A 26,515-nucleotide genomic window follows, 5' to 3' on the forward strand; every position below is an offset into this window, starting at 1 on the left:
ACGTCTTTGTGTATGTCTTACTAGTCATTCACGAATTTGCATAAAACATTTTGAATTCAAAGTGTATGATTCAAGTACCAAGTATGTATTCTGAATTCAAAACATGAATACAAATAATCTTGCACCCCCTGCAAGCTGAAGCAGAATATGAAAGGAAACTCACAGCATTCCTGCCAAGAGTGAGTGACCGAAGACCTGTTGAGTCCAGCAATACAGCGTCACCTAGGGGCCCCAGTGTGTACACTGAAAGCCGGTAGAGTAGATGCCTCCGGCCCCAAGCCACATTTGAACGTAGCACTTCAGGCTCTGACCGGTCATTGCGCCGAAATTTGATGGTCCTGTGCAGAATGAAAGTTGAGGACACCAAAACTGAGCAAAGAGCTTCATCTTTTCCTTCTACAATATTGTGTGTGTGCACTGACAAAGAAGAAGACAGACTGTGCCCTGAAGACAACGTCAGCAATGTAAGCCGACTACATGGACTGCACACAAGTTTGTGCGCCACCTAATCATACCATAAATGATTGATTGGATTTAATGCTGCAATGTAACAAGAGGCTATGAAAGATGTGGTAGAAGGCTCTGGATTATATTCTTGCCACCTTGGGTCCGTTAACCTGTACCCAATGCTTGGTACATTAGTGTTTTTGCATTCTGCTGCCACCCAGAATTTGTATACCAAAAGTAAACCGTTAAAAATAGGCATCTTTGGTTGACTTTTATTCAGCCAATACAGTCTGACAATTCACAAATTAACACGTGGAGTACGTGAACATGCTAAAAATGCAGCTTGTGCCACTATCAATTGGCCATGCAAACTGGTGTCGCATTTAGGTTAGAGTATGCAGTCTTTTATTTGAATTTGTGGACTTCTTGTGACAGTCAGCAGTACAATATTTGGCAAAAGTAATTAAAATCACATGCTCCATGGGCTGTTCTGGTTCACTCAAAAGTGTTACCTATTCAAGGGTCCTTCAAGGATTATTCCTAGTGGTAATAATTAGGGTCAACAAAAAAGATAAACCATCTACACAACAAACCTGGTTTGGTAAGTAACGATGAGGTCCACCCCAAAGTTGTAGCCTGTCCACCGCCAAATGTGCTGCTCAGAGAAAATTTAAACACATACAGCAAATGTAAAAACACAAGTTCAATATCTTCACATTTTCAAACATGCATGTTTAAGAAAGCACTGAATCATCCAAAATGGGCATTCCAGTTTCTGTCTGTGCCATTTATACCAGCACAACGAGTATCAAAGATGAATGTGCCACCATAAGAGGTGCTGATAACAGCTTCTGCCACCTTTTTCATGGCTGATATTGAAAGAAACATTGACACAGAAAGACAACTTTGCTCCCACTGCAATGTGGGAGCGAAGGGGTACTGACAGAAAATTGTCTTTTTTTTTTTGCTTGTACCAGTATCACCAATGGTTGCACTAATACAATAACGCCAATATGTTGTACCAATATCGCCAATGACGAGTGACACTCGTTCAGCCCGATGTCATGCTGCTCCCACTGCCACAGACGAGTTACGCCCTCAAAAGCTGCCCTCAAGAGCAGCTTTTTTTTTCTGTTAATTTTAACTAAAAAACCAATCAAGTAATACATTTCCAGAATCAGAATGACATAGGAAGATTGTGATAAGATAAAAAAAATTGGGAAATTTGGTACGTTCTTCCGCAATTCATTTGGGGGTTAAAGGGTTAACGGGATAGCTGCCTTTTGTTTAGAAAGCCGCCTATAGTTGTTCAGCTTTGAATGCAGAACAAATAATTAATTATATCATATTTTAATTCAACCACTTCAAAACACATTCCAAATGGAGCACTGCTTCAAGTGTGTTAAGGAGGTTCCCCGTTGCATAAAAAAAGTTGGAGGGGCTCGTCCTGCATCAAACTGCTGACTCGTGGGTTGGTCAGCCTGGTGCAGTAGTTGCATGTCATACTGATGCTACACCATGCCATCTCGCTGAAAGCTGAGCATATGTGCTTGATCAGATAATAGGGAAGACAAGGTGAGAGGAATGCTTCACTTTTCGAACAAAGTGACAGCAGGGGACCAGGCTTATCCCATGTCAAATGTGGAGAAGCACAGTAGGTAGGAAGTGCCAAAGTGCACCCACTTTTTGGTGACACAATCATGGTGTAGCTGGCAACCACCGCACTGGGCTGACTGAGGCATGCATCAGCAGCTTGTGATACCACGTTAGCATTGCCTTCTATATCCATGATGTAACAAGGAGTCCTGCTCATTGCACCTTAATGCCATCAAGCTATGCTCCACTTGGAGCATATTTTGCTTTAAAGGGTTGAATTAAATGATGCTGTAGTGAATGCATTATCTGTTGTGTGCTAACAAAATTCAGGCCTGAGACTGTAATCATGAAGTCGGCAGCTGTGCAATTATTATAATTAAGCCACAAAAAAAGTGACAACATTTTTGTGTTAGGAATTTTTTAAATGTAACTCTTTTATGTACTTAATGTACTTAATGTTACATTACTCAGCCCCTCCTGTAGTAAAGAACAGCAGACCTCACTGAGCAGCTGAATAGTGTCCCATTTAGATCAATAGTGCATAGTACTATTAACCATAGGCTCCTCTTCAGTCCCTGTTGATTTTACAAATGATAAGCCTGTTAGGGCAATGCATGTCATCACCACGTAACTTGTACATTGTGCGGCTTGTCCTGTCGTGCTTTCCACCTGAATGTTTATGCAGCATGCTAACAATGAAAACCCATGCCACTTTCCATACACAGTACCTCATATGCCCTTCAGTTGCAAATTATGATGAACTGTCAATAAATGCGTCAAACTTGCACAATTTTATTCGAAGGTGCTGCAAACTCCATAGAAAGAAAGTCAAGATAATAGGACGATGAACTTTGCACTTTCTAGTGGGCCCTCATAATTGATAAAGTGTATGGTGATTCATGCTGCATTTATTTTTCATAAAAAAGAAAAAAAAAAGCTAAAAGCCGTTCGCTATTGGCTGGAAATATTAGGAGAAAGGAAAAACCATTATTTCGCCATTGCTAATAAAATACAGCATGTCAACAAGCCATAAAACACAGTAGGACTTTCAACAAAGTGGCTGTGCATAGCAATGCTCAGTGCTCTGAAGCAAAATGAAGCCACATTAGGTATGCCAGAGGGCTAAATGTATTTTCAGCTCAATGTCCTAGTTTCTTCCTTGCAACCACTCAACAGAACTGGCATAAACAAGCTGCGAACACACAAATGTGTACATTGCGACTGAATGGGTTATGTAACCCATTCTGTTGCAGTGCTTCATTGCCCGGTCCCACATGCATGTAAGAAAACTGCATTCCACTGCACCAATTTCCTATGCTTCATGCATGCATTAAAGCAGTGAGCTACCTTCATGTCCACACTGCCTGAAATGTATGTGTTCGCTATACCACGTAAGATCTAACGGACACTTTCCTTCCAACTCTGCTGCAAATCACTGAATGACATTTCATCCCTTCTGTGTTTCTGACTGGGCAGCCTTGCTTCCCTCCAGCATGACTGGGCCTGACTTCACACAGGGTGGAATTTCTATGAGGGGGCCAGACGAAGCAGACGTGCCTCGCATCGGTTCCACCAAAACCTGATTTATGCCTGTTCCAATGACTGTAGGACAATAACCAAGATATCGATTGGACTATACTCGACGAGATCTACACCCGGATATCATTTTCAAACCAGTACACGAAATTTTTTACCTCAATATTGAAGTTTGAAAATGCGAAGCGGGTGCAGCTGCGTCGAGTAACAAATGCGGCAAGAACGCTCACAGAAACGCACGGCGTTCGCTACGCCTAGTCGTGGCCTGTGAGACCGCTGCCGCCTCAACGATACAGAAAATGCCTCAGAAGGCCTCTAAAGAGCCAATGACGGCTACCGGTACAACGCCGGCACCAATGTACTCCACCTCAGGGCACTCACCGAATGATTATAACGAACAATCTTCATCCACCGAGATGGAACATGAGTTCGACAAGGGCCTCATCGAAACCGACCCAACAAAGGCCGACCGCACTGGCGGTAGTTGGCACATTGTAGAATCACAAAGAGCTAAGAAACGAAAAAGGCCAGGAAGCCCAATCTCCGAAGCAACATGGCTCACCAAGTCAGGCAAACTTCGCGAGAGGGGAACACGGCGACCATCCATATGGTATGGCTGACAAATGAATGAATGTGTATTGTTTAGTGGCGCAAGGGCCAGGGATGGCCAAAGAGCGCCATGACTGATAATGTTTTGTTAAGCGCTGATTTGCGAGTTTCGATGGTGGGATGTAACATGGCTGTAAAGTGGCCTAAAATCAATGCGTATCATAGAAGCGTAAAATGATATATAGTATAAAATTATGATAGTGATATATGTAGTTGTCTATGGATATAGTACGTTTGATAAGTGATCATGACCCTAAAATGCAAGAATATGGAAATAGCTCCTATGCCTCCGGAAGGCCTTTGAGCCCAAAGGCTGGGAGGCAGGTGCTTTCTGCTAATGCAGTTACCGCAGCACAAACCTCAGTTAAGAGGCTGTGCTACGAATTTCCTGGTGATATAACATGAAAACTACGTACATCTTTTAAAAATTCGAACAATGATTGATATTTAAAGAGAGGTTCTATACCTATGAACATTTGAGGATGGAGCGGAATTCGCTGCCGATGTGGTAGTGGAAAATGCTTTTTCCTATTTGTGTCTAATTCCCTGCATTGCATCAGGATATGAAGCACGGTTAGTGGCTCACCACATTTATCACACGTGGGTGGATCGCCGCCGGACAAGAGGTATGCGTGTGTGCTGTATGTGTGTCCTATCCTGAGTCTGCAAAGTGTTACTTCTGTATGGCGGTTCTTTGATACCGGGGGCAGTTGCCAAGATACGGCTTGATAACATGTAGTTTATTTTCTGTTTCCTTGTCCCACAAGCGCTGCCAGAAAGCCCTTAGCTTTTTTCTTATTGAGGGCTTGAGGTCCATTACAGGGACAGTCGTGGAAGTGTTGGAAGCGTTCGTGTGGGCGGATGTGGCTAGCTGGTCAGCCAACACGTTTCCCTCTATCTCTCGGTGCCCCGGCACCCAGCATAGGACGATATGCTGCTTGGACGCATAGGTGGTTAGTAATGCTGAGTAAAGAGATACAATGACAGGGTTTTGATACTATTTCTTGACACTTTTCAAAGCGTTTACGACGCTCAAAGAATCTGTGTATATAACTGCCTTTTGGATATTAAATTCTTTAATGTGTTTAACGGCGGCCAATATCGCGTAGGCCTCTGCTGTGAAAATACTTGTGCTAGGATTCAATACACCGGAATCCGAAAAGGATGGACCGACCGCTGCGTAAGACACGCCAGAATAACACTTCGATGCGTCTGTAAAAAATTCAGGAGAGGAGTATTTGTGCTGTAATTCGAGGAAGTGCATTCGGATATGCGCTACAGGCGCGCACTTTGTAACATCTACGAAAGATGTATCACAGTGTATAGGTTGCCACAGCCAGGGCGGGGGCCGTATAACCGGGGGCATAAGGTGGTATTCAAGCAGTGGAACCCTTGTTTCTTCAGCTATGTCTCTAACACGTAGTGAGAAAGGCTTTGCCACTGTGGGCCGGTTGCGGAAAAGTTGGGAACTGAACAAATCATTTATAGTGGAATACGCGGGGTGCTCACTGTTTGCGTTCACTCTCAGAAAATACATAAAAGACGAATATGTTCTCTGCAGTTGAAGTGACCATTCATCCGATTCAACGTACAGGCTTTCCACTGGGCTTGTTCTGAAGGCGCCTGTGGACAGGCGAATTCCTAGGTGATGGACAGGGTCTAGCATCTTCAGAGCAGTTGGAGTAGTCGACTGGTAAACTATGGCTCCATAGTCTAGCCGTGTGCGTATGAGGCTTTTATATAAGTTCATAAGACATTTTCTATCACTGCCCCAGGTTGTGCGGGACAGCACCTTTAAGATATTCATTGTTTTCATACATTTGTTTTTAAGATACTTTATGTGCTGTATAAAGGTTAATTTCGCGTCTAAGATTATGCCTAAAAATTTCTGTTCCCTATTTACAGGCAGATGCTCACCATGCAGGCCTCTTTTTCTAGAGAAAACGACACATATGCTCTTTTGTGGGTTCAGTCTGAACCCGTTCTCATCCGCCCATTTGGAGACATTGTTAAGAGCAAGCTGGACCTGTCGCTCACAGATTGGGAGAGAAATTGATTGAAATCCTATCTGCACATCGTCAACATATGTGGAATAGAAGATGTTACTTGGTATGTGTAGACGAAGAGAATTCATTTTTACTATAAAGAGCGTGCAGCTGAGCACCCCGCCCTGCGGCACTCCAGTTTCCTGTACAAATTTTCGTGACAGAACGTTGCCCACTCGAACACGGAATGTGCGATTAGACAGATAACTTTTGATAACATTTAACATATTACCGTGTATACCTAACTGTGAGAGGTCTCTCAATATACCAAACCGCCACGTAGTATCATATGCTTTCTCCATATCTAGGAATATTGATACGAAAAACTGCTTATGAACAAAAGCTTCCCGGATACGTGCCTCGATACGTATGAGATGGTCATTGGTGGATCGACCCTCCCGAAACCCGCACTGGTATGGATTGAGCAATTTGTTTTACTCGAGGAAGTGTAGTAGGCGACAGTTAATCATTTTTTCGAATACTTTGCAGAGACAACTTGTTAGTGCTATAGGTCTGTAACTAGTTACAGAGGAAGGATCCTTTCCGTGCTTCAGAATGGGAATTATTATAGCCTCCTTCCAAGCAGAGGGGATCTCGCCGGAAAACCATATAACGTTGTAAAGGGAAAGGAGGGTTTTCTGTGTTTCGAATGGTAGTTGTTTTAACATCTCATATATTACGCGGTCTGAACCTGGGGCGGATGTATTACAACAGTTTAGAGCTGCCTGCAGTTCTGCTATGCAGAATGGTTCGTTGTACACCGCACTTTTTGCACATTTTCTTCCTAACTTTTGCTTCTCTATTCGTGTTTTGTAATTTAGGAATGTTTCGGAGTAGTGTGAGGAGCTGGATATGTGTTCAAAGTGTGTACCAAGAAAGTTGGCTTGATCTTCCAGGCTTTCTCCGTGGCTATTTACTAAAGGCAGGGAATATGTTTGTTGCCCATCGACTTTTTTCACTTTATTCCATACTTTCCTCTCATCTGTGTACGAGTTGATGCTTGATATATACTTCGCCCAACTCTCTCGTCTTGCTTGTCGGCGCGTTCTCCTCGCCTGCGATTAGACATGTTTAAAGTTTTCCAGGTTTTCTGCTGTTGGAGAATCGCGAAGCATCGCCCACGCTTTGTTCTGGTTCCTCCGTGCTTGCCTACATGCATCGTTCCACCAGGGAACACGCCGTTTGGAACCAATGCCGCTCGCTTGAGTAATACATTTACATGCGGCATCAAGTATAAAAGCTGTAAAATATGCAACAGCGTCATCTATGGTTATACCGGACATCTCAGACCAGGTCATGTGTGTAAGAGTTCGGTACTGTTCCCAATCGGCTGAGTCAACCTTCCACCGAGGGACCTGCGGGGGAAGTTGATCTTGTTTCGGCGTAGTTAGGATTATTGGGAAGTGGTCACTCCCATACGGGTTGTTAAGCACATTCCATTTAAAATACGGTAAAAGCGTCGGCGATAAAATGCTAAGATCTATGGCAGAGTATGACTTGTTGGCCACGTTAAAATATGTGGGCTCCTTCGTGTTTAAGAGACATGTTCCAGAGGAAAAAAGCACCTGTTCAATGACGCGACCTCACGCATCACAGCGTAAATCACCCCACAAACTACTGTGTGCATTAAAATCACCGAGAATCATATAGGGCTCTGGGAGCTCATCTATTAATGATTCTAAGTCGCGTCTGTGAAGCTGATAATGTGGTGGTATGTACAAAGAGCAGATGGTAATGAGTGTATTTAAAAGTACGGCTCGAATGGCCACGGCCTCAAGGGCCGTTTGGAGCTTCAGAAGCTGACACGCTACACTTCTATCAGCAATGATGGCTACACCGCCAGATGATGCGACAGCATCCTCGCGGTCTTTTCTGAAAGTCATGTATTGCCGGAGGAAGTTAGTGTGCTTGGAAGTTAGGTGGGTTTCTTGAACACACAGCACTTTAGGTTTAAACTTACAGAGGATTTCTTGGACATCATCTAGGTTTCTTAATAGTCCTCTAACATTCCACTGTATGACGTCATCCATGTTTAAAAAGAAATTGTGCTGTGTGTCTCAAAAGTGACATTACTTTACAGAGCCTTTGTTAGGCCCTGTAATTGGTGTTTTGTCTTTTTTGGAGCGGTCAAGAGAACCTCGCCGCTCCTGCGACGCTACTTGCGCCGTTTGGCTTGGACCGGTGTCCATAGCCTCTTGCGAGGCACTGGACACCCGCTCCAGAGAGCGATGTGTGCGTCGCGTAGACTTCATCTCAAGCGATGAAGTCTTCGTCCCTACCGGGGCAGAGGTCGACAAGACCCCCGTGGCCTCTGCAGTGCCCTGGCTTCTGCCGGAGCTTGAAGAGACCACTGGTGTGGACAGTTTGAGAGATGGCAGGGCAGCGCTGGCTGCTCCCACCGTAGGAGCGGGTGGCGCTAGCCTCGGCACGCTAGGCGTGGTCCAGGCTGCCGCCAGAGGCTGTTGTGGTGCCGCCCCCCGTTGCACCACTTCAGCGAAAGTTGTTTTTAGTGAAAATAACGAGGAAACCCTTTGTCGTGCTTCACGGAATGTTATGTTCTCCTTAAATTTTACAGTAATTATTTCCTTTTCTTTCTTCCAGGCTGGACAAGCTCTGGAGTATGCAGGGTGACTGCCATCGCAGTTCGCACAATGTACCTCATTATTGCAGTCGTCAGCAGAGTGACCGGTTGTGGCGCACTTTGCACACATAAGTTGTCCTCGGCAGCTCTGGGATGCATGACCAAATCTCTGACATTTGAAGCAACGTCGCGGGTTCGGAATGTAGGGTCGAACATGAAGTTTTACATAGCCGGTTTCAAGTGTTTCGGGTAGAGTAGTTGAGCTGAAAGTGAGTATTAAATGCTTTGTTGGAATTTCATTGTCATTTCGTCTGATTTTGATGCGCTGCACATGGATTATGCCTTGGTCCTTCCATCCATCCAGGAGTTCTTCTTCATTCAATGTCATTAGGTCTTCATCTGATACTACGCCTTTTACTGTATTCATGGTTCGATGTGCGCTCACAGAAACAGGGATGTTACCAAAGGCTACGAGGTGTGCGAGTTTGTTGTACTGTTCCTTGTCTTTTAGCTCGAGGAGCAAATCCCCACTTGCCATCTTTGTTACCTTATAGCCAGCTCCAATAGTCTCTTTTAGGCACTTGGCCACAAGAAATGGTGAAATTGTTCTTGCTTTTGTAGATAATTGTTCGCAGTGAAGTACGTGGAATTTCGGGAAAGTTTCGTTGCTTCTTGGAATGAATAGAGAGGTTGCGTCGGTGCGTACCCTTTTCGAGGCACGATCAGGTGAAAATGGGTTCGAGGATCCCATAGAAAAAGTGATTTGTTCGGCAACGGCGTCTGCCACCCACCACGGAGCCCAACAAGGGGACGTGGCAGAACATGTAAACAAGTCTGCACAGCGCCAGCAGTATGCCGTTACTATAACCCAATATGGTATACCCAAGGTAGGACAGCCACACCAGGTTAACCCTTGCCGCCAGGAAAATTTGAAGTGAATGGAAAAGATGAGAGGACAGGAAAGATTAAAAGTAGAAGAGAAAGGCGAAGATGAGGGTAGAGAGAGACAGGAAAAGGCGACTGCCGATTTCCCCCGGGTGGGTCAGTCCAGGGGTGCCGTCTACGTGAAGCAGAGGCCAAAGAGGCGTGTTGCCTCCGCCGGGGGGCCTTAAAGGTCCGAACACCCGGCGTCGGCTCAACCCCCAGGATCCCCCTTTCCCCGGACACGGCTAAGCCGCGCACAGCTACACGCGGGAGGGTCCAACCCTCGTGTGATCAGGTACGTGGTGTCGCAACACACCAAACGCCTGTATACGCAGACGCCCCTGCGGGGGGTGTGGCTGACAACCAAGGAAATTGCTTCCACCATCCAAAGCAGAAACCTCTGCCAGCACTACCAAAGGATGATGTAAAAATCATCATGTGTCCAACAAAGGGATTAACAATCAAAGACATACTAATACCAACCTTGGCGAGTGCCATTCTCAAGGCAAGCCAACCAATCCAAGACCATCTCAGTCAAACTCAAGATGGACCAGTGAAGCGACAGAATCACAGGCGCGGATTTCATCCTGCGCACTTGCCCCGGATCGAACATTATAATTTTATCGGTGAGCAGGACAGAAGTGGCCAACGTACTCCGCCGCATCATGCAACTCAAACTGAATGGACGCATGCACCAATTCAACACATACATAGCTGACCCCTACAACTGCTATCGAGGTGTGGTTCACGGCATTCCAGCGGACACACCCATGGAACATTCAGTAGTCAACATGCGAGTAAGGAAACACGGAGTTCAAATCAAACGAATTCACATGCTAGGCAAGTCATCCACGGCACTCATCACGTTAACTGGTGGCTCCCTTCCCAAATGTATTTATTACATGGGAGGAGAGATGCGACTTCATCCATACAAGCCCACTGTTCAAATATGCACGGAATGTTTCCAAGCGGGACACCGACCGGATGTGTGCCCCCACCCGATCAACATCTGGAAAAAATGCAGCCTGAAGGATCCCCCTGCCCCTGGGCACGAGTGTGTGATCAAATGCGCTGTGCGCGGGGCGGCAGGCCACAAGACTGGCAGCAACCTATGCCCACAGAAACTAAAGAACACAATCGTCAGTCCCGCTCATGAGAGCGAGTGGGCCAGAAAAAACTGCGATGGTTCAGCTCAGAAGATGAGGAAGACAGCCATCACCACAAGTCCACATCTCCTAATGGCAAAAGAAGTAGGAGCCCAGGAGCTGTCCAGGGCCGCACGAACGCCAGTGCCCCCGCAGCACCAGTAGTTACAAAAGCCTCGGGTGAGCTGGGCGACGGTTGTATTTCACAATGCTCCGCAACACACACCAAACACACAGCGAGATCCCGGCTATGAAATACTTAAACAGGAAAATGCGCAGCTACGCACACAACTTCGAGACTAGGAACGCAAATGACAGCGATCCGATGAGAAATTTAAGGAGCTAGAGGAACGCCTCACACGAAAAATACAACAGCTCGAATTGGATCATAGACAATCAGCCGCAGAACCGACACAAATCACCTCAAATACCAACACTCTCACACATGGTGAACCAAAACCACCAACACCGCAAATACCAAATACCAAAGCGCCACCCGCAATGGCCCAAATCCAACTATTATTGGCAGAAACCTCTAAATCACTAACGCACGAGATGATAACCCTCGTGAATCAGAAACTCCTCGATTTCATATCACCAATGATGGTAGAATTCGAGAGGCACAAACAACAAGTGACGGAGCAGCTAAAAACCACAGCTAAAACCACAACTACTAAGAAACATGCCATAGCAGTCGGCGCCGAATCAGCCGAAACCAAGACGGCCCACCGCATGATTGATACGGACGGATTAGACACAGGGATGTCAAAAGCATAAATAACGAGTGGGAACCATGGCTACCACTACAACAGTTAAAGAGAAAACAAAACCAAATAACCTGGAACAATTAGAGATCTGGCAATGGAACTGCTGATCCTTCGCTAGAAAGACGGCAGCCCTCCAGCAATTTATTAAAAGCTCTCGGGTAGCTCCGGACATAATATGCCTTCAGGAGGTCGGGCCCAAACGGGCCCGACTACAGGGCTGTTATGTTCTGAGCGACCCCCAAAATTCTAATGCTGCCACGCTGGTGAGCAAGTCAATCACAACACAAATAATATTCCTCCCCCAACGTACCGGGCAAACCAATTCCGTAACGATCAGCGTGCTAGCGCGGAAAAGAGGCAAAGCACACAGCATGATAACAAACATTTACAGCTCTCCCAAAAGCAAAGGTCTGGACCTACCCCAAATTTTGCCGGACACTAAGACCATAGTGGGCACCAAAGACCGGATGGTGACATTGGGCGATTTCAACGCACCACATACAATGTGGGGCTACGTGTTCACATCCCCTAAAGGAGCCCTACTTGAGCAATAAGTTGAGAATCTCGGCATGCAGACAGCAAACCACATAGGCATGCCCACACGCACAGGTAACAGCGTGAGCAGGGACACAACACTCGATCGCGCGTACACACTAAACAATAAAGATGCACAGTGGGCATCGCTAAACGAAAACTTGGGGAGTGATCGTGACCTGATTCGCTTTTCACTCTCCACCCCCAAATTACGTAGAATGATTGGCACAACGAAATTAACCGACTGGTCAATATACAGGGAGCTCCAACGGAACCTCGACACAGCAAGGACTCCCGACAACATACATGAATGGACAAAACTCATCCGGTAAACACACAAAGACACTACCAAAACCATAGAGCGCACATCGGAGGCCCCCGTGGTAGACTCCCACCTAGTAAACTTGTGTGACAAAAGACACAGATTAGTTAAGCGTTAGAAAAAACAACGCCTCAACAAACAGCTACGTGCCCGCATAACACTTCTGGCGGAGCAAGCGCAACAACACGCAGACGAATTAGCGAAAAACGAGTGGGCTACGTTCGGCGGGTCCCTCTCAGGGACCTTGGGAAAGGCTGGCACGTGGCGCATCCTTCGTGGGATGCTTGACCCGGATAGCACACGCATGGAAAACAACAAATGACTCCAAATCATATCAGACAGTTTCCCAGGCACAGATGCGGAACTACTAGAGAAACTGAAAGAATGATAGATAGGACCATCACTAAACACAGACACACCAAACAAGACATGACCATACCTTGGAAAGGCCAATTCCAAATTAGGTTAACCTTTCACATATGCAGAAGTCTTTGAGGCAGCTCAAGCAGCCGCCAAAAACTCGGCTCCTGGCCCTGATGCCATCACGAACGAGATGCTTCGGAGCCTGGACGGTAGAGTCCCGACTAAAATCACAGAACTGTTCAATGGCGAGAGCTGGCTCAAAGGCCAATTTCCCCCAGAATGGAAACATGCTAAAATTATCATGATCCCCAAACCTAAAAAGACACCCTCAATAGGCGCTCTGAGGCCCATTTCTCTCACGTCCTGCCTGGGTAAACTGTATGAACGAGTAATACAAACAAGACTGCAGCGGTTTCCAAACACCATGATAGGGTTCCGTACGGGGCTATCCTGTCAAGACTCATTCTTACTGATCAGAGAAGAAGTTATAGCTAACATCGCCCGTGGAGAGGAAAGACTAGTGCTTGCACTAGACCTTAAGGGAACATTTGATAACGTTTCGCACAAAACAATATTGGAGGAACTCGAATTTAAAGGATGCGGAGAACGTACGTACAACTACAGGCTTTTCTCACTAACCGCACCGCCACAATAGGAATTGGTCAAATCGCTTCCCAAAAGTTCAAACACCCCAAGGGGCAATAATCTCACCTTTGCTGTTCAATATAGCGATGCGTCGCCTGGCGCAACAGCTGGACCAAATCCCCGATTTGGGTTACACACTGTATGCGGACGACATAATGCTGTGGGCAGCAAGGGGCCCTCTGGGACACAAAGAACCAGTACTACAACAAGCAGCCGAGGCAGTAGACAAATTCTCAAGGAGTAGTGGCCTCAAATGTGCCCCCAAAGAATCGCAGCTCATTCGGGTACACTCGAGGCGCTACATATCCAACAGACCTGTCAACATCGTTGTGGAAGGACACGCGGTCCAAGAAGTTACGGCGATGCGGATCATGGGCTTCTGGCTCCAAAGTAGCGGGAAAGCATCTCACACCATCAAAACACTGAAAACCACTGCAAATAACATTGCACAAATGATCCATCGCGTAACTGATCGGAAAGCGGGCATGCAAGAACACGACACGCTGAGGCTCGTCCAAGCACTAGTGATAAGCCGAGTCACATACGGCCTGCCCTACCACTTCCTTAGTCGCGAGGAGAAGAGGCAGGTCGACATCATAATAAGATCAGCATACAAAGAGGCCCTTGGACTACCTAAGGGGACGTCCACAGAACGCCGCTAGCCTTAGGAGTACACAACACATTTGAAGAGCTAAAAGAAGCCACACTAATCTCTCAGAGGGAACGCTTGAGCTACACTTACGCAGGACGGGCCCTACTGACAAAAGCATGTATTTCCCCACACCCACAATTTATCAGTGAACACGTATTACCACTACCGACCTCAACACGAGCTCGAATAACGGTGGTCCACAAACCCGAAAACATGCACCCGGAATACAATAAAGCAAGGCAAAAACATGCACACAACATATTAGAACAATGTATGAAAATAATCCCATGTACAACACAATACACACGGATGCAGCCGCGTATTTGAACGTACACTTGAATGCCAGTGATGCCCAAAAGAATGTCAAGAGGTACACAGTGGCAATCATCGACACGAAAGCACAGCAGCAATTTACGGCATCTGTCAGGGCAGGTACTTCGGCGAATGCCGAAACTTTCGTCGTGGCAATGGCCCTCGCTCCCGCGGAACGCACGCAAAAGAGTGTCACCATAATAACAGACTCACAAGAAGCATGTCGCCTGCTTCTCAGGGGCCACGCGCCCAAAACATGTCACTCAATAAGACCGACGAAATTCGCCCATCATCACCGGATCCTATGGTGCGCTGGTCACACAGGCCTTGAGGGCAATGAACTGGCCGATTCACTAGCCCGAGTTATTATTAACCAGGCCGACTCGACTGGGGCAGTCCCAGGAAGCCACTGTAATAACTCCAATCCAACAAATGCCCGGGAGATCCTTGCTCATCAGCGTGCAACTAGAAAAAAATACCCTCCCCCTCACCCACAACTCAGTGGAAAGGAAGCCGTCAGCTGGCACAAAATTCAGACCGGGGTATTCACCCCACCTTAAATCACAAAATGCCATGTTTCCCACTCACTACAGGCTCGACTGCCCGTGGTGCGGCGGCATACCAACACTACAACACATTACATGGGGTTGTGAATCACACCCGTTTGATAAAACACACCACACAGTGGAACAATGGGAGGCACAGCGAACCAGCTCAGACCTGGCAGGACAACAGTCCTTCATAAGTGGGCACGGGATAGCGGCAACCATGCAGTCGCCGCTAAACCCTTTTTGCTTCTTCATGCAGTTCATCGTGCTCCTTGGAGTATGGCTGTATCCCTCGACCTGCGCATGTGCGGTTTCACCAGTGCTCATCTATAATGACTCACCGACACCGTTGCCAGTCCGGCTATCTGACGCAAGTCAAGATCTTTGGTGCCAGCAAGTAATCCAGGGCGCCATCTTCATACCTTTGCACACGGATTCACAGCCGCCAGGAGCGACATCTCCCTTCTGGCTCTACTTAAGCAGCTGCCTTCGTCCGGCCACTTTCAGTGGGCACGGGATAGCGGCAACCATGCAGTCACCGCTAAACCCTTTTTGCTTCTTCATGCAGTTCATCGTGCTCCTTGGAGTATGGCTGTATCCCTCGACCTGCGCATGTGCGGTTTCACCAGTGCTCATCTATAATGACTCACCGACACCGTTGCCAGTCCGGCTATCTGACGCAAGTCAAGATCTTTGGTGCCAGCAAGTAATCCAGGGCGCCATCTTCATACCTTTGCACACGGATTCACAGCCGCCAGGAGCGACATCTCCCTTCTGGCTCTACTTAAGCAGCTGCCTTCGTCCGGCCACTTTCAGTGGGCACGGGATAGCGGCAACCATGCAGTCACCGCTAAACCCTTTTTGCTTCTTCATGCAGGTCTGTGAAGCTCCGTCTCTTTACTCTAAACGTACGAGTAACGTCTGTCTGCTGCTTTTCCCGTGCCCAAGTGTATTTTTTGCCTCACTGTGTGAATGTGCGTTTGTTGCAAGGCTACTCATCCTATCTGGTGACGTTGAACTTAATCCGGGACCCGCAACTGACGCGCAGTACAAAGAACTTCTTGCAGCCATTTCTGCCCTTTCAGCAAAAATAGATTCACGACACACAGAGGTAATGAGTGGTCTCGCCGAATTAAAGGAAAAACAGGCTCAATTAACTAATCAAGTGTCCGATTTAACCACTAGATTAACGACAGTTGAATCGCTTGTTGAATCACTTGAGCTTAACCCATCGTCAGCTGACATACCTGCAGTTGTAGCTCACGCCGTTAAAACTGAAAATGCCTCCCTCCTGACACGTCTCGATGATCTAGAAGATCGCTCCCGCCGGGATAACTTAATATTTTATGGTATTTCTGACACTCCGTCAGAAACATGGGCGCAGTCCGAAAAATTGGTGTGCGAATTTTTATCTCATCATCTTAAGTTTGAGGTCCCCGAGAATATGGTATGTAGAGCCCACCGACTTGGCTCGTATACTGCTAATAAGACTCGCCCGATTATAATGAAATTTTCTTGCTCAAAACTAAAGGATAAAATTCTGGCACTAAAATCTAATCTGAAATCCACCGGGGTATCTGTGGGCGAAGATTTCTGCCGAGCAACGCGCCAGTCTAGGAAAAAGCTGCTTGATTTTGCTAAGGCATCAGGACAGACATACTCAATACGGCTAAATAAGTTGTTTTTGAACAAGAAGTGCTACGTTTACTGTTCTACCACTGACAATGTATGCGAAGTCAACATGCCACGTGCAGCACGCTCTTCTGTTCGGTCGCGTCAAGCTATCGAAGGAAATGGTTCGACATAGCTAGCACATGCGCAATCTAATAACACCATATCTGTCTTTTTCACTAACGTGCGAAGTCTACTAAATAAACGTGCTGCGGTGTCCTCACTGATTGATTCATGCGCTGCTGACATAGTATGTCTCACTGAAACATGGCTCTCTGCTCGGATAAAAAATAGCGAAATTTTTTATTGTGAAAAACTGTATTCATGTTATCGCTGCGATCGTGGTGTGCGATCAGGTGGAGGTGTCTTGATTGCAGTATCTGAAACGCTCACTTCAAGCTCAGTTTCCATAGAAACACCACTTGAACTTGTTTGCGTGCGCGTTGTACTCGACAACAGAGATGTTATATTTTGCACATGCTATCGCCCTCCTACTGCTTCGACATCATTTTGCGATGACCTTCACGACGCATTGAACAAATTAGTTGTCAGATACCCTAACGCTCCCCTTTTTCTTCTTGGTGACTTTAACTTTCCCGATATCATTTGGCGTAACGACATGGCAACGTCCCAGTCTTCTCAGAGTACCCAGTTCATAAACACTTGTTTGGATTTCCACTTCACCCAGCTTGTACTGAAACCAACGCGCGTGTCTGCCTCTTCATCTAACATACTAGATCTGATTCTCACTACGAACCCTGACACAGTTTCCCCAATTATTTACATAAAAGGCTTAAGTGATCACCTTGCACTCACTTTTCATATCAACGCACGGGCTCCTGTTAAGAAAACTACGAAGGTGATCCGCGATTACAGCAAAGCCAACTTGGCTTCCATCACCGCTGAAATGGAAAATTTCGCAGCTTCTTACATCGCTAATTGCGATCAGCGCTGTGTTGAAGAAAACTGGTGCATTTTCAAAAATAAATTGTTGTCATTAATCGAACGTTTCGTACCGCAAAGAACAGTCGCTTGCAAGCCACGGTCCCCTTGGTTCAACCCCTTTTTGAAGCGACTACGTAACAAAAAAAAGCGGTTGTTTCGTCGCGCAAAAGTTTCATGCAGTGACGTTGCTTGGTCCGCTTACTACCTCACTGAAAATGACTACAACACAGCCTCCGCTAGTGCGAAACAGCATTTTTATTCTGTTACCCTTCCGTCCATCTTACAAACTAATCCTCGCAAATTCTGGACCATAGTTAACGGTACACCAAGCAAAATAATCCAATTAACATACCCAAATGATCAACCTGTTGCTCCTGAAGAATGCTGTAATGTATTTAATGATGTTTTCTCTTCACATGTTACCACAATGCCACGTGGATTACCGCTTGTATCCAATTCTGGTTTTTCGCCCATGGATCCAATCTCTATTGACTGGGTTGGTGTTAGCTGCCTAATTAACAATCACAAAACGTCCTCCTCTGCCGGCCCAGACTGCCTGAACTCAAAAATTTTGAAGTGTACTAATGTATTTTCTGCTGTTATTTTGTCGCACATTTTCACTCAGTCATTACAGCAGTCTGTTCTTCCACACGACTGGTGCGTGGGAAAGGTGATTCCAGTTCATAAATCAGGTAACACACACTTACCAAGCAATTACAGGCCTATCTCACTAACAAGCATTTCATGTAAAATTCTTGAGCATATAATATATTCTCATTTGGCTGAGTTTTTAGAATCAAACTCCTTTTTCAACCCCTGTCAACATGGTTTCCGTAAGTTCTTTTCCTGTGAAACACAGCTCTTAACATTTACTAACGATCTCTTTGCAATTTCTGATCTAGGTACCGACATTGACTGCGTATTTCTTGATTTTGCCAAAGCCTTTGACTCTGTGACCCATGATTTACTTCTGCTTAAGCTGTCTCAACTTAACTTGGACGCTAATGTACTCGAATGGATAAAAAACTTTCTTTCTAACAGGACGCAGTTTGTAAACACTAATAACTGTAATTCTCGGTTTTCTAACGTACCAGCAGGTGTTCCTCAAGGGTCAGTCCTGGGTCCACTTCTCTTTCTAATCTATATTAACGATCTTCCGAACTGCGTTCTTTACTCTTCCATAAAGCTTTTCGCGGATGACTGTGTTCTTTACCGTAAAATTACTAATCCTTCAGATTCGCAAGAGCTGCAGGACGACCTTAACCGCGTAATTGAGTGGTGTTCTAATTGGTGCATGCAACTAAATTCAAATAAATGCAAGGCCATGCGTATATCTCGTAACGCTGCCACACACACCTACTTTATTAATGGTGCACCTGTGACGTCAGTTAACTCTTACAAGTATCTCGGCCTTCACATATCAAATAACCTTTCTTGGCACTCGCATATTGACTATGTTACTAAAAACGCTAATAGCATGCTTGGTTACTTACGCCGTAATTTTAGCTCTGCCCCTTCTTCCCTGAAGCTAACTCTTTATAAAACTTTAGTTCGCTCCAAATTGGAGTATGCTTCAGCCATTTGGGATCCGACTCAGTCTTCATTAGTTTCTACTCTTGAAAGTATTCAAAATCGAAGTGCACGCTTTGTATTATCTAATTATTCTCGCTATGCAAGTATTTCTTCAATGAAACGAACTCTTAACTTACCTGATCTTTCGTCACGCCGCAAATCTTCCCGTCTCTCCCTTTTTCACAAAGTTTTTCACTTGAACCCCCTGTTAAAAGAGACCCTTCTTGCCCCTCCGTCTTATATTTCTGCCCGCACTGACCACAGCCTTAAAATCGGGGTGCCATTGTGCCGTACTAACCGGTACAGTGACTCATTCATCCCCAGGACGAGCACGGACTGGAATCGCCTTCCCGCCTCAATCGCACTCATCACCGACCCTACTAACTTCAAGACCGCCGTTCAAAATGCCTTTTGTTAGTATTTTTGTTAATACTTTTTTGTTTGTATTTTTTACTGCATTACTTCTTGTTTTGACTCCACTCCTTTCTGTAACGCCTTCGGGCCTTGAAAGTACGTGAAATAAATAAATAAATAAATAAATAAATAAGACAGGTCAAGAGGGCTGCCGAGGCCTGCGGGAACTTGGACTAAAGGGGTTCCAACCATAGCACGTAAATCGTTTAAGACAATAAAAGTTTATCTCTCTCTCTCACACAGGGCAGACCTCAACAGCATTTCTGAAATGAGCACTCACACCTAACTGTACATCCACTACTTCAAGTCTGACAATGTTGACAGCAATGAAGATTGGAGTACTATTAAGGTTAAGATAAAGATGTCCTAGCCACAATGTAAAGTGGCTAGCACATCTATTTTTCAGAGCATGTACACATTTATTTGCTTTACCTGTACAAGCCATAGCTAAAAGTTAATTTCCAAATTTAGGAGAAAAAAATGTGTGGCCCATATGAGAATGTATGGTAATATAATTTTCAACAGATAAGTTTGATTATAATGTTGTAATGCACCAAATACACTCACAATGGACACTTTTGTGACGCACTCAAAGCATGAAATTCAAGTACATCCTATGGCATGAGTTCCTGCCAGTCAGAACTAGTTGTGACATGCTGTGACTCCAAACAGCCACTGCCACAGTGTTTCCAAGTACACACAGCAGAGGCAAGCATCTCGAAACCTTCCAAACTGACTTCTATGGAAATCAATTTAAAAGTTTTTCTAGTTTTTCATAAAACTGCAACAGGCATGAACACTTTCAGTGACAAGCTATTTCCACAAAATGAGGTTTCTTAACAACTGGTATGCAGTTCCTTTAAATGAGACACACTGCATACATCGACAATAAGCCAGGGGCGGCCAGGCGGACATACTCTTAAAGCCACAAAAGATTTTACCAATGTTTCCAAGAGGCACAGTGAAACACAGAAGTTTCAGACTCTAATGCCATTGACTCCCTGCCCTTTGAATACTCGAACTTCCTGTTGAGAACACACTTCTGGTTTTTGAGAATGGCAAATGCGTTAAAAAAGAAGTTTGGTAAAAGCCAGCCAGTGCTGCATGTGTCTACACTATTGAAAGTAGGCCTGAGGAGAACAGCATGCTGCTCACAAGCTGCAGTCTGGCTGCCCCTGCAATAAGCCTAGCCTACATACCTGTACATCTGTCATAAGGATTCGGCCACAACGCAGGCAGCATTTGTCAAACTCTTCTTCCGCTATGTTTTTTGGACTGAAAACAAAACAGTTACAGACAAGAATCAGCATAAAATAAGGCATACACTCAAAACAGTGTGCACTCATATGCTACCAGAAAGCCAACCTGAAATGCGAACTACTGTTCTGAAAATCAGAGAGACAGCTACACCTAATTATTTTAACTGGGCACTAGACAGAACAAAGAATCTGTGCTGCTTGTAAAGGCAATTTTTTTTACAGTGAAGCCCTTTTGCATATTCAGAAAATTTTGTTCCAGCCTTTCTTTCGATAATAAATCTTCAGTTGTCTCCCAGTTCTTTCAGACTTTGCATGCCATGTTAAAGAAATGCATAGTCAAACCCGGATATATTGCACCCGCATATAACGAATTATTATTCAGAATGAACAGCTGTAAAATCCCCTTGAAAATGTTTGTAGAAACTTATGTGATACAGTTAAACCTGCCTACAACAAACCTCCATACAACGAATTCCCCAATATTCAGAAATTTTTCTATTCCCCGCCGTCACTCCACAGAAGCACATGTATTTGAGACCTCTATGTGACAAAGTGGCAGTGGGAGACACCCTGGAAATAACAAATTCCCTTCACCGACCACCTAGTGGATTTTACCCCCAATTTTTTTTGTTTAGTGTGAGCAGCAGCCGCGTGCATTTCCTGCAGTTGCCCCTCCGACGACGGAGTGCAAAGCGGTGTCATTGCGCTTGGCATGCACGTAGTAGCCCCGCAAGAGTGAGGCTTCCGCAGAGTGCCGTTGGCGTAGAGAGTAGGGAGGGATGACGCTTGTCCATGTGAGTCTACATGCGTATTGAGGTACCCCTGCGTCCCTTGAGCCAGCTGGCAATGTTATTCTTGATGATAGTGACCTAAAGAAGGGACAGATGCTTGATTCTGCAACCCATGAGGAAGCACAGCGAAGCATCACCACGGCCATGTCCTTATTTCCTCCTCCCTTCAAACATCCCGCCCGCTCGTTCAAAGCAATGTTGCTGCCGCTTACGGGTTGCCGGCGGCGCGTTGGCAGCGCCACTCTTTGGTAGCTACAGAAGTCTCTGCACTTCACTTCGTTAACCTGACACCAGGTGACACTACTAAGAAGAAAAGGACTGCTTTTCGTGTCTCGTGGACTGGTGGTCCTTCCTTCTCTCTTTGGTTTTGACGCCGTGCGCGCGTGTGCGTCTGCTCCTGTGTCCACACATCCAATCACTTCGGTGTATCATTCCAAGGACGAGTGCCTCGATGAAAAAACGTAAAATATTGACTCTTGAAGACAAAATGACTATCTTGGAAGCTGTTTCTGGAAGTGAAGAAAAGAAAGATGTAGCTGCCAAATTTGGCATCCCAGCTAGTTCTCTGTCTAAAATTACGAATGCAAACGCAGCGCAGTGGAGTCAGGTACCGACTGCAAGAAGCCGAAGCCATCAACACACACCGACGTCGACAAAGCGGTGTTTACTTGGTTCATGGACATGAGAGCATGAAATGTTCCCATCAGCAGCGCTGTTTTGCAGCAAAAAGCAAGGAATTATGCTTGTATCTTGGGCTGCAATGATTTAAAAGCAAGTAACGGGTGGTTTCAAGGCCGCAAAAGCAGGTATGGAATTGTCAGCAAAGTAATTAGTGGTGAGTCCTCCTCTGCAGGCAGCGATGGTGCCACTTCTTGGATTGAGCACAAACTACCAGGCATTTTGGAGCATTACGATGCGTGTGATAAACACAACACTGATGAGACGGCCCTTTTTTACGAGTTGCTCCCAAACCGCACCCTTGCACTAAAATGAGACATCTGCCACGGCGGCAAGCAGAGCAAACGTCGCTTGACTGTTTTGCTCTGCGTAAATTTGGACGGAAGCGACAAGCGAGTTCCACTGCTTATCGGCAAAAGCGCCCGACCCAGATGTTTTAAAGAGACACACAGAATGCCTGTGAAATACGTGGCAAATGCAAAAGCATGGATGACACGGGCATATTTAGTGACTGGTTGAGAGAGTTCGACAAAGATATCAAGAAACAAGGCCGCAGAATTTATCTATTCGTAGACAACTGTACTGCACACCAAGTTGAAGGCCTCAAGCTGTTTAACATTGAACTCCAATTTTTACCCGCAAACTGTACCTTGCTCATACAGCCCCTTGACAAAGGAATTATTAACAGTGCGAAGTGTTCCTACCAGCGTAGACCAATGCAAAGGCTGCTTCTGAACATTTGTCTTCAGTGGGAAACAAAGGTGGACATTTTTCAAGCAGTTGAGATGCTTGAAGCATCCTGGCGGGAAACAAGTGCAGACATTATTAGGAACTGCTTCAGCAAAGCCTGGTTCGAGGTTCAGGCTGCGGAAACTGACAGTGGAGAGAAAGAGCTCTCAGGCCCGCCCGATCTCGCCGAAGCTTAGGTTTCACTGCGCGCGAATGGATGACGGATGGATGACAGCCCCGGATGACGTGCAGCTTTGCGATTTTTTGTATGCGGACGACTACACAGTCACTACGGAAGAGATCTCAGATGAGGCACTGGTGGAAAGTAGCCGATATCACATTGACGACGACGAATCTTCGGAGGTCGATGCTGCGTCGTGGGCTCACTAGATGATGATGAAACAGCGTTGTGTACTTTGATGTCTTATGAGTGTTCAGTGTTGCCGTACCTCACCAACAAACCACAGAGCAAAATAACACAGTTTATTGCCACTAAATAAATGCGTTTTGGGTGAGTACCTCCAGTTCCCCCTTTGTTTAATTTGTGCATTTCTTTTTCAGATTTTCATGCTGAAACTGCATATAACGAACACCTCTTTGTAATGAAAATTTTCGAGCATTTGTCAATTTCGTTATATCGAGGTTTAACTGTATATCCAATTACCTACTTATCCAACTTTTTAGTGAGCCCCTTCAGATTCTATATATCCGGGTTCAACTGTATTAAACTGAAAACTTGTGATCAAATTTGGCAGCTTGCACAATTTATGTTATTCTGCTTCCTAATCATACACCAGAAAAAATTTGAGGCACAAGTGCAATGTATGCTCAGGTAAAGTAAAACTCTTGCACTGACAAACATGTCAAGGCTTACCCCTTGTCGAGGCCTTGGTCGATTCTCAGCATTTGGTACCACTGGTTACGGAACACAGGATACAGAGACTCTACATCAAAAATAAGTTAAATGTGGTCAAGAATCTCCCGCAAAAGATACAGAATAGATGTTGAGACAGCACCAACATTTTCTATCAAATAAAATCCTCAAATATCTTTTAAAAGTTTGTTTACCAAAATCTCACTTGGTAAATACACCAATGAAACAGCACTTCCTCCCGAGATAGTGCTCCTAATATTTCCTGTGTGATATATCACACACATAATCAGGTATACATATACACAGTAAAAGTTGATAGCTATAGCTGGCCCCAAAGTGCTAGAATTAAAACACAAAATGCAGAGCAGTTGACAGCTGCGTAAATTTTAATGGCATAACACAACTAAATTTCCAAGGGGTCTATTTAAGCCTTATCTCAAAATATTTGTCACCAAAGGAGACAAGAAAAATTTGCTAACTTGAAATACATATTTTAAAAACATTTATGGATACACTAACCAAGAATGAATAAGACACCTAGGTGATCAAAGATATTATAGAGTTCGAATTTGTCTGGCAGACATATTCATAACTCACACTCAACAAAGGGAACCTTGCACACATATTACATACAGTACTTCAAAGCACCAAGCAGCAACCACATAAAAGTGATATTCAAGCGACAGCAACAAGCGATGTGACAGACACACCCTGTCGCATCGCAGAGCAACCCTATGGACACGACATTGCGAAAAAAGTAGCAATAAATTTACATTGTTGTGCAAAAAAACACTATCGTGAACCCTTACAGAAATGTCAAATGTATCACGAGGCCAATGTTTCAACAAGCGTCTATTAGATCTAGCTTTAATATGCTGTCATCACCAGTGGAAATCTGTTACATGTCACCAGTGTGAAATGCCATGGTACCATCTGGTGAGCGAACTTTAACACACTTTCGCAGCTCTCAGTGGTGTCTCAGGCCTAACAGTGTCAAAACAAACAACCAATCTCAATAATAATGACAATAGAGCGTGAATATACTTTGTCCTCAGTGTGAGACAAGACGAAGCGATGGGTGATTTTACTATTTATTTTTTTGCTGTCACAGCAGAGAACAAGTAGTAAGAGCAAATTCAGATCGAAGCGGGTGGACTGGTTGCTTCCATGTTGTTGTGCAATCACACTGTCCCCGGCAGAAGTCGCTATGTGGACTTGCTAACTTTTCTGGCTGGCCAAAAACCGGCGACGCAACCAGTGACAGTGACGGATTGCCCCCCACAAAGGCAAAACCTGTCACTCATCACCATCACTTGTCGCTGTTGCTCGAAAATTGCGTCTATGCGGTTGCACCTTTACAAACCATTATGGGGTTTAATGCCTTGAAGTGACACATGGGCTATGAAGGGTGCCGTAGTGGGGGGCTCCAGATTAATTTCAACCACCTCGGGTCTTTGAACAAGTACCTAAAACTAAAGCGTTTTTGCATTCCGCCCCATATTGAGATGCTTCCACCATCGCCGGGAATAGATTGATTTGTGGGGTTTAAAGGGACACTAAAGCAAAACCCTAAATCAATTTAATAATGATAAAGTATTTTTTGAAAACCCTATTGTTGTTAATTTCGCAATATGTTGATTATTAGAAGAAAAAATGAAGTTGAAAGTTCAATTTTTTAAAATTTTGCACCGAATCCCCAATGCCAGTAAGTCAGTGTGACATCATCATCATCACCACCATCATCATCATATGTTTATTTCTATACATCGTTACAAACGTTCCTGAAATTTCAAAGTATTTTTTTTTAATTTGGGTTGTGCTGGCTCAGTAAAAGTTAGTTCCCAAAACTTGCCATGTTCAGTCCACGGTTCCTTTGCAACACAATGTACCTAGTTCAGAATTAACTAGGACCTAGCAGACACTGTTAAAATCCATGACGTTGCAGCGAGCTGGTGCGGGAACTTCAAGGCAGTGTCACCACCAGGCTTTCATTTTTGTGCCTTTTCAGTTTTTTCTCGTGGTAAGAGTGTTCTTTTTGGATATTGTAGAAGGGTAATTTACTAATACAGGTAACATCATTGTTCTCTTTAATGGTCCCTATAACGTAACAAAGCAACACCGGCACTATGATAGATGATGTCATAGTGGAGGGCTCTGGACTAATTTTGACCACCTGGGGTTCTTTAACGTGCATTTAAATTAAGTACATCAGCATTTTCCTATTCCGCCCTCATCAGAATGCTGCCGCTGTGGACGAAAATCGAACCTGCAATCCCCACAAGCAGAAAGCCAAAGCCACTGAGTCCAAAGCCACTGAGTCACCATGGTGGGTTTTCTGCATTACACAAACAGCCTTTTCATACCACACATGCATACAAACACACACACCTTTTGGGTAGATGTTGTTCTGCTCTATCATCACCACGTCTAAGGGGTGGTTGATGAGATGCTCAATTCGCAGGCCCTTGTACACCTCTGTGTATTCCTGGCCTTCTTCACACTGTGTGAAGCAGTCTCCTTGCCAAAATAAAAGGAGAAAACAGAAATGGTGAACAA

The 26,515-nt window shown here is 45.1% G+C and overlaps 1 protein-coding gene across 2 annotated transcripts in view; it reads right to left on the reverse strand.

Moving 5' to 3' along the window:
• The window catches only part of gcl (germ cell-less), an 80,359-nt gene that overhangs the window by 25,605 nt on the left and 28,239 nt on the right, over positions 1–26,515 (reverse strand). Inside the window, exons 9-13 of one of the 2 annotated variants that reach the window (XM_050196557.3) lie at positions 26,348–26,473; positions 23,960–24,029; positions 20,828–20,903; positions 1,041–1,102; positions 164–338 (exon numbers count right to left, since the gene is read on the reverse strand). In XM_050196557.3, coding sequence (XP_050052514.1) covers positions 164–338; positions 1,041–1,102; positions 20,828–20,903; positions 23,960–24,029; positions 26,348–26,473 — 509 coding nt within the window. Of the gene's footprint in view, positions 1–163; positions 339–1,040; positions 1,103–20,827; positions 20,904–23,959; positions 24,030–26,347; positions 26,477–26,515 lie in introns of both variants that reach the window. The other variant, XM_050196556.3, reaches the window with a different exon arrangement.

This window comes from Dermacentor andersoni, chromosome 1, assembly GCF_023375885.2.
Source record: "Dermacentor andersoni chromosome 1, qqDerAnde1_hic_scaffold, whole genome shotgun sequence".
Lineage (NCBI taxonomy): Eukaryota > Metazoa > Arthropoda > Arachnida > Ixodida > Ixodidae > Dermacentor > Dermacentor andersoni.